Consider the following 9,402-nt stretch of genomic DNA (forward strand, 5'->3'; position numbering starts at 1 on the left):
TGGGGGGACACGGGGGTGGGTGGGGTGGGGTCGGGGGGGGGGGTATCTTTACAGCATGTTCTAATGGGAAACAGGCTTCAACACAAACGTTTTTTTTTTCCGCTTGGTCCTAGAGCTCAACCAGCGTCAATTTAATACAGCGCAATATTGTTTTTGGATGGTAAAAAGTGCAGGGGTCAAAACATGACTTTGGAAAATGTGGGGGGGACATGTCCCCCCCCCCCCCCCCCCCCCCCCCAAAAAATTACGTCCATGCGTAGCAGGATCACTGCACAAGAGAAAACCATGTAATGGACTGGGACAACACAAGGATCATAAACACCGAACAACAGAAATACAAAAGATGGATAAAAGAAGCAATCGAGATAAGGAGACGTGGATGTGGGACCATGTACAGAGACGATGGAGTTTACACGTCGGACCGCGCATGGGACTGCATCATCGGAGTGGGGAGAGTGGATAAATGGAGGAGGAAGTGACGCCACCATCGGCGTCAGCTCTGAGGAAGTTGGCAGACAAACCCGTCAGCAAGGTTAAGAGAAACCTTTCCTGTGTTTTAAAAAAGAACCAAAAATGTAATTAGAAGCCAAACACAGAAAGAACGTACCAAAGTTATTTGCTGTTATGTTTATATCGGTCACATACTGCACATGACATTTATTTTGAAAGTTTTCGGACGTTCTACACTGATTGTGTGTTTGACTTCCTGTCTGGCTCGATCTAAACTGCGGAGTTTGACGTGTTTTGCAAGCGTAGCATCAAAACTGGACTCGAAGCTTAATGATGGCGTCCCCTCACTTTTGAGGGCGCGTCCGAAACTTCACTCTTCGCTGCTGGTGGAAAGGAGCTAATTCCACTATAACGGCGGATAGTTGCCGCGTCATACGTTTCGCGGCCCTTTCGCGATGCTTTAACGTGCAGTGGAAAGAGGAGGCAAGACTGGAAAAACACTAGAAATCAGAGCAAACCAAATGCAAAGCACTTGACTCATATGTGAATTTCACATGTGCAAATATGGCAAACCAACATCTATAACTTCCACACCAAGAAAAGCAGAAGAACCAAAAGAAAATGAGTTTTTCGTTCATTTGGATCTGAGAGAGTTTTAAAAGAAAACAATTGATATAAAGGCTAAATTAGCAAAAGGTACACATGTTTACCTTCTTACACAGTTACACAACTTAGCTGTTATCTGTTCAGTTTAGTGAAGGCTTCACTTGGAAATGGGGACAGTGGTTGACCTACAGGTCAAAGGCTGAATGTGTGTGGGTGTGAGAGGTTTTCTGCTGCGGTTAGACCCATCAAATAGTTGGTCAAGATTTTTCCTCAGAAAACAAAATGCAACACTGAGGTGGTACAACAGCCACACATGTATTATGATGTTTTTGGTGATCAGATAAGAAAAATGAAGGTTAACATAACATTTAAATGCCTTGAAGACTACGGCCGTGTCCAGATTCAGGGGCAGGATCCTTCTGAGGACGCATCCATTCCTGGTCTATGTAGGTCGGGTCCTTCCTTGACTGCTAAGACCAAAAGTGAGCAGCTGTGCATCTGGACGATCAAGCCTTCATATTTGTTCCCACACTTACCTCAAAAATCTCCAATTCCACCATCAACGAATCTCAACGTTTGCTAATAAGGACAGACCCATCCTAGATATCCGAGGAAAACAAGGAAGTAATCGAGGACAGATTTTGACTATCCTTGAAGTTTGCTCATATTCAGGCTGCAGATGTGGCCTTGGAAGGATGCATCTCCTGGATGTGGATGCACTTATTGTCTCTGAACGTCTTGGTCTGGTGGTGCCTACAGGAGAAGATGCACCCATGAAGCTGTTGAGCGGTTATCATCAGATCATGTCCGATGTGTGTGAAGGACATCTTTTTAATTCCAACCAACAGAGCAAAAAAACCCATTGTTTACAGATGTATGTGTGTAATTTTAGTAGCAGCTAGCCTGAAGCTGCTGGCAGGAACCAACGAGGAGGTCAGCTAGGGTCACTTCTTCCTCTCTCCACTCCCCCACAGAGAACTTCAAGTCTTCTGCTGAAGAGCCTAAAAAGTCTAACAAACCATGAAACAATTCAGAGACGCGTTTGGATTATTTCATCAGATTTTTTGACTTCGATGAGTTTCCACGCAGGTGTCAGAGCTGGTGTTGAAAGGGCTGATTAAACTGACGTCCATCAGCACACGAGGAACGGGGGCTAATCCGGGATCTGCACTCAGATGTTGTGAAGTCATCACTTTCAGGACACCCTTTGGCTGCTGTAATTAACGCACCCATTCATGCTGGGACTGAGCTGTACGGAGAGACAAAAACATTTTACCCTTTAAGCGCCAAAGTCGCAGAATTGCGACATGCAGCAATGTTGGATTTAATAAGCCACAGCAGCAGAAATGAGCCCTCATGCAGTTGATGCGTTACACTGCGGGGTGGCAGACACCTGTAACTTCAATCCAAGCAGCATTTGTGGGCGTGTTACTATTGAAACTTTTCGAGTATTTAGAACTTGAACCCCGCCCACCAGTCGCAGAGCCGCAGGGCTTCTCAGAGCAGTCAGATGAGTGAGAGCGAGCGAGTGGTAAAGGAAAAAACACAATGCCGAGAGGAATGTTCAGTGCTGACGAAGCTCTTCGTCTAGTACTGGCAGACTCGGATTCGGAGGAAGAATATTTCCTGTCGGAGGATGATCTGCCGTCTTCTAGCGAGACAGAAAGCGTGGCTTCAGCGCGCAGCAACAGAGCGTCAGTCAGCAACGATACGGTTACACAAGCAGCCCATCCAGCCCTTATCTTGTCAGATGTTCCGCGTCGGGCAAAGAGACGTGGTGGGGGGCTCGAACTGGGTCTGATCCTTCGATCCACCATGCCAGGGGGGAGGGGGGATGTGGATGTGCATATATATATATATATATATATATATATATATATAACAATTATAAACAAAATAAACCAAAGAAGGATGAGTGAAATGTGTTCATGACACTGAAGCACCAAAAACATTGTTCTTGATTGATATGCAGTAAACATAACAAAATACCAATAAAGTAATAAATATTATATATATACATACATTGTTATATATGTCTACATAGGAATATGTAAATATGTATCATAAACAATAACATCACTAAGAAAATAAGCCAAAAACATTTTAAAAAAATCTGCAAATGTGATGCAATCCAATATGGCTGCTACCTGATGACATCATAATATGCAAATTATGTAAGTGAATTTGTTCCTATCACAAAATTTGGCTCGTACTGAAGATTTTTCTAATTTACAATATTCCTCTCTAAATCTCTCTCTAAATTTAAACCTTATTAAATAGCGATATAAAAAATTCATATTTTACTGAAAAAACCATGGCGCCTAAAGGGTTAATGGAACAGTCTGCTGCAGGTCTGTTACTGAGTATATCTATAACTGGAGACCTGAGCAGAACCAAGTTATCAAGGCGGACCAATCAGAATGGGCCACTTCTGTTAGACAAAGATCAAAGAGAAAATGATGAAAGCTAGAAGACTAAATCTGCTCAAATCCTTATGGTTTTACAAAACATTGAAATATTTCTGGGTGGATGATCGTTTTGATTTCCACAACAGGAAGTAATCACACTACATCTGGTATTTCTTTGTATGAGCTCTACAAGATTAGTACTTTCTTCAAAAGTTCGCCTTAATGAGTCTTCTGCACTCTAGTGGACTTTCCGACATTAATATCCTTTATTATTATTCTTCCACGGACGTTAATGTGGCTCGAATGGCAGCGTGCACCCCCACAAATTATACATCAAAATGAGCGGCTCGGCTGTTGGACGTGTACTATTACATTTCTAAGCGATCTGATTTACCATGACAAAATTATTAGCAAAAAACCTAAAAGAATTTCTCATTTTTGGGCAGATTGAACTATCCTTTCAAACTTCGACCATGTGGCGTTTTTTACATTTGCATAAAAACTGCCTTGTGCCAGGTGGCAGTTCCCGTTTTCTCATTTCTTCAGCAATTTTCTAGTTATTGTTGTTATTATCATCAACGTGATAGAGAGCGATTTTCTAATTGCGCTTGAGATGGATGGTGTTCCCAGCATGGCCACTAGATGTCACCTTTATCTCACACTCTTCCTTTAAAGTAGTTGTTTCCAAGTTTTTCCAAACAGTGGAAAATACGAACAACTCTGAAATCTGCTTGTTAGATTAAATAAATGTGACTGAAATGCTGAAACAAGCCACGGCATGATCAGAACACAAACAATTTCAGATTTTTTAGTTTTATTTGATTGCTCGAGATCTTTTAGTGTTTTGCAACCCTCAGTAGGGTACCAACCTTGACTTTAGTGTACACTGTTTAAAAGTACTGGATAGCATAGTTGGTCTATTCCTATCTGACATTCAGTCATCAAACCAAAACAAAATAATAAATCAATAAAAACCCTATATGGTAAGTGGTAAATGGCCTGTATTTGATATAGCGCCTTCTAGAGTCATGGAACCCCCCAAGGCGCTTTACAGCACAACCAGTCATTCATCCATTCACACACACATTCACACACTGGTGGGGATGAGCTACAATGTAGCCACAGCTGCCCTGGGGTGCACTGACAGAGGCGAGGCTGCCGAGCACTGGCGCCACCGGTCCCTCCGACCACCACCAGCAGGCAACGTGGGTTAAATGTCTTGCCCAAGGAGCGAGCACTTAACTCCTGTGCCACCGTCGCCCATATATATGTTATGTCCAATTTTGTTGGAGACCTTCCATTGAGCTGTGGACAAATGAAACATCTAAGTTTACACCAATAAAAAACGTAAAAGTGTGAATTTTAGAAAAGGATGTTCTATTGCACGGGATTGACCAGAACTGCAAAAATACGTGTTAATTTTGTTTATAGTTTTGTGTAGGGATGGACATCAATATCGGTATCGGCCGATGTTAGTCATTGTTTAACATATCGGTATCGGCTCGATAAATTAACCCGGGCCAATATTAACTCATTCACTGCCAGTGACGACTAAAGTCGTCATTTTAGATCCAACCGTTCACTGCCAATTTTGCATTTTTTTACTGTTTGAGCATCGGAACGAGCCCCCGCGCTGAGAGAACAAACATCTCAGCCCTGAAGCCGATCTTCATCCGCATACGTCACAGATCAGATGATCAGGAAGCAACACATCCATGTGTTAGGAGATCGTTTTGGGCCGTTCCGGTAAAAAAAAGTGAGGCGCGAACCGGAAAAGCGTCTGCCAATCACAATTCGACAACGGATTATGAAAGAACGGATAACGCTCGAAACACGCGGACTCTTCCTGATGTAAGAGGTGAGTCTTCTCTTTGTTTTGGTTGTTTTGGCGTCGACATCATGCTAGCACGCAACGTTCTGTGACTCTTTAAAAAAATGTAAAAACTGTGAGAAACGCTGGCAGCGAATGAGTTAACAACCGATATTTTTTCCATCTTGACTCCATTTGTTTGCCTGTTTTGTCGAGGGGGGGGGGGGGTTATTTAGTGGCTGTTCATGTGAGCAGTGAATGAAATCTTCTCAGAACCATGAATGTATGTGTGTGTGTGTGTGCGTGTGTGTGTGTGTGTGTGTGTGTGTGTGTGTGTGTGCATACTAACATAAATTCATTCATTCTATACAAAATCTGCTGATTTTAGAAGCATTAATGTCAGTATATCGGTATCTGCAAATATTGGTCATCGGCCATAACAGTGATCTTATTATCGGATATCGGTATCAGCCCATAAATTTCATATTGGTGCATCTTTAGTTTGGTGTTTATTTTTCAAATCAACAAGACCAATCAAAACAGAGAGAAAGCGCCCTAGCACCAAACAAATTCATTAAAGACGCCGTTTGAACACCTTAGTGTGGATGTAGGATTTAGGGACCATTTGCTTCGTCTGGAGTAAGATAAATGTCACTCCTGCTTTGGTGAATACAGTAACTTACCATAAATGCTCCACGTGTCCCGTTTCATGGATTTAATCTTTTATTTTTTTCTAGTTTTATCTCAATAAAAATGATCAAAATGAAAAGAGGGGTAAAAACTCTTTAATGAGACACAAAGAAAGCTGATGTAGACGCTAGGCGACATACAAGGTGCACACCAGGTGCAATCAGTCAGCATCAAACAAAGCTACATGATAGATAAAGGGAGCAGATTTCTAACTCAGTACAAAACACATCATTTCAGAGCAGTTCATCTCTCCATGGACACAGATGTGAAATTGCATATTGTCAGCGCTGCCAGATTAATAAATGAATCACATTCAAGAGCCATCACTGTCCTCGCTATCGTAGCATCGGTTCCTTTTGATCTGCTCCTCCACCGTCAGGCCTTCATCATCCTCCTTCTGAACGGAATCGTCACGCCTCTGTTCTGCGGCGGGGCCATCGCTGCTCTCATCTTTCTCCCTCACACCTCTCGTCGGTAGCCCGAAATCCAAATGGTCATCCAGCGCAGACGCCGCCGGCCTCCCCCCAGCTGACTGACTGAAGACGTCTGATTTGAAATCTGATAGCAGAGCGGAGCTGCCGGCGCTCAGGCCGGCGAAAATATCCTCAAGGAAGCTGGATGTGCCAATCTCTGGCTCAGTGGCTGTGTGCTTCAAAGTGAGCTTTCCCTCTGGAAAGAAATTTGTGTCTGAACAGCAGTCTGTGGCCTCGGTGTGTTTGGCATCTGCTAGCGTAAAAGCATCATCTCTCTGTGCCAGATGAAGCACTTCACTTGGCATCCATTCCGATTCTTCACAGGGATCGGATTGGGAGAAATCTGTTGCTCTAATTGCATCTGTCTCAGAAACCGAAGGGTCTATCTGCAGCTCAGACTCCGCGAAGCCCAGATCTAAGAGTTCTAGGTCAACTAATGCCTGGTTATTGTTATTGTTATTATTATTGTTGGAATTTTCATTCACTGCCGGCGCTTGTGTCGTATCCTCATCTATCAAAGTGACCTTCACCGCCTCCCCGTTCTTCATGCTTTCATCCGGATGGCTCTCCTGTTTCAGTTCCGTGTTTTTGACCTCTTGTCCGTCGTCTTGAACCTCCTCCACCTTTGATGGACTTTCGCCTTCTTTTCCCGCCGCACTCCCTCCACCTCCACTTACAATCTCTTTGTTTTGCTCCTTCTCTCCCACTTCAACATGCAGTACAGGGTCCACTTCAGAGCTCCCCTGTGCCTCAGAGTCATCATGCACTCGAGTATGGGAGGCACTTGCTGGTTCCTCGGCCATCGCTAGACGCGCGGTCGGGACGTCAGACGTCTCTTTAGGCTGTTTGTCGTTTTTCGATATCCCTTCATCCTTCTGCATACTGTGAGCTTCCTTGGGTCCATTTAATTCTTCAGCACCACTTTCTCTAGAAGAAGGCTTCACCGGTTGATGCAAATGGTCATTTTCTTGGGGTGAGTCCTCTTTAGGGGGCCACAACGGCTTTACCAACTTTAGCTCCTCCTCAACGGTAAAGGTTTTCTTTGGAGAACCAACTTGTGGAGGCCACACTACTGAAATCTTACTCGTGGGCTTTTTGTTCTCGTCCACCAACTTGGTTACGTCGCTCTCGTGAATGGAGGTATATTTGAAATCTATAACTTTCTTTTCAGTTGCTGGTGACTTCACTGCTGAATTTGTTTGGTTCTTGTTGTTCCAAAGTTCTTTGTGCGGTTTTTGTCCAAATCCCTCGTCGTAATTCCCTTTGGACTTGAAAAGTTGCTTGTAGTGTGGTTTGCAGTACATTCGTCCATGGAGAGAGGCGTAGTTACCGAGGCTGTTGAAAGACAAGGAAAGGTTAAAATCCTTTAAAGTGGCGGGAAAAAGGAAGTATTTGGCTTTGTAAGGAGGCGCCACCTTAGTTTGCCTTTGCAGTGGTCACAGCGAAAGCAGCCTTTATGGAAGTTTTGTTTGTCTGCGATCAGCGACTCCATGGGGTACACCCTCTTCCGACACACCCTGCACAGTTCGGACTCTGGAATTTGAATTTTCTGCCAAAAAAAAGAAAAATAATACATTTTACACACATTTTATGAGTTAAACTCTGGAACAAACCACTGACACAAATAGAAATAGCAAGTCAAGTTTAGTTAATTGTTCAGGAAAAAGCCATAGGGTTCTATGTAATGAATTATTGCAAATACTTGTTAATTGTTTTTTTTAAATGGAAACAACAACAAAAAAACTGACAGCAGTAATCCACCTTTGATCTTGGCCTTGTTGTGACTGGTTGTTAGCTTGACAGGCTAGTCAATATTAATCTCTATTTCTCCAAACTGAGGCTGTTTAAAAAGCCATCTACTACATGTAAGATTTAAACACTCAACAGAAACCTACTTCAATCAGAAAAAAGTCCTTTTAATGACTAATAGTTTTTGGTTTAGTTGGTGCATTTTTAGATGTATCCATGCATACTTATATTTTATTAACATTATTACCTTAATAGTAATGAATTGTACAAATATATCAAATGTTTTGTAAGGAACTTTTTACTTTCATAAGTGGAGACACAAAGCGACCCTTTAAGTTATTTCCTTAGTAACTAAGACCTACATGATTGGAACCAATAAATTAATTGATCATGAATAATAATGATATTGTCAAAATGAACCTATTTGTGGTATTTTGACACTATTTATTGACTTTGTTGGAGTTTTATGAATTTTGTATCGTCACATGGTACGAGAGTGGGCCATTGAATGGATGCTACACCTAGCATGCAATGGTGAAAAAAGTATATTATATATATATATATATATATATATATATATATATATATATATATATATATATATATATATAATATGTATATATACACATATATACAAATGTATATGTATATGCATGTATATGTGTGTGTATATATATATATACACACATATACATGCATATATACATATGTATATATGTGTGTATATATATATATATATATATATATATATATATATATATATATATAATATGTATATATACACATATATACAAATGTATATGTATATGCATGTATATGTGTGTGTATATATATATACACACATATACATGCATATATACATATGTATATATGTGTGTATATATATATATATATATATATATATATATATAATATGTATATATACACATATATACAAATGTATATGTATATGCATGTATATGTGTGTGTATATATATATATACACACATATACATGCATATATACATATGTATATATGTGTGTATATATATATATATATATATATATATATATATATATATAATATGTATATATACACATATATACAAATGTATATGTATATGCATGTATATGTGTGTGTATATATATACACACATATACATGCATATATACATATGTATATATGCATGTATATGTGTGTATATGCATACATACACACACACACACACACACACAC

At 40.8% G+C, this 9,402-nt stretch overlaps 1 protein-coding gene across 7 annotated transcripts in view; it reads right to left on the reverse strand.

Annotated features, from left to right (window-relative positions):
• Window positions 1–7,435: 7,435 nt before the first annotated feature.
• The window catches only part of xirp2a (xin actin binding repeat containing 2a), a 114,289-nt gene continuing 112,322 nt past the window's right edge, over window positions 7,436–9,402 (reverse strand). For all 7 annotated transcript variants that reach the window (XM_015952418.3, XM_015952419.3, XM_015952422.3 and 4 more), the window contains 2 exons: window positions 7,853–7,986; window positions 7,436–7,772 (listed from right to left, as the gene is read on the reverse strand). In XM_015952418.3, the coding sequence (XP_015807904.3) occupies window positions 7,892–7,986 (95 nt within the window). In that variant the 3' untranslated portion in view covers window positions 7,436–7,772; window positions 7,853–7,891. The remainder of the gene's footprint in view (window positions 7,773–7,852; window positions 7,987–9,402) is intronic.

The sequence above is a fragment of the Nothobranchius furzeri genome, chromosome 14 (genome assembly GCF_043380555.1).
Source record: "Nothobranchius furzeri strain GRZ-AD chromosome 14, NfurGRZ-RIMD1, whole genome shotgun sequence".
NCBI lineage: Eukaryota > Metazoa > Chordata > Actinopteri > Cyprinodontiformes > Nothobranchiidae > Nothobranchius > Nothobranchius furzeri.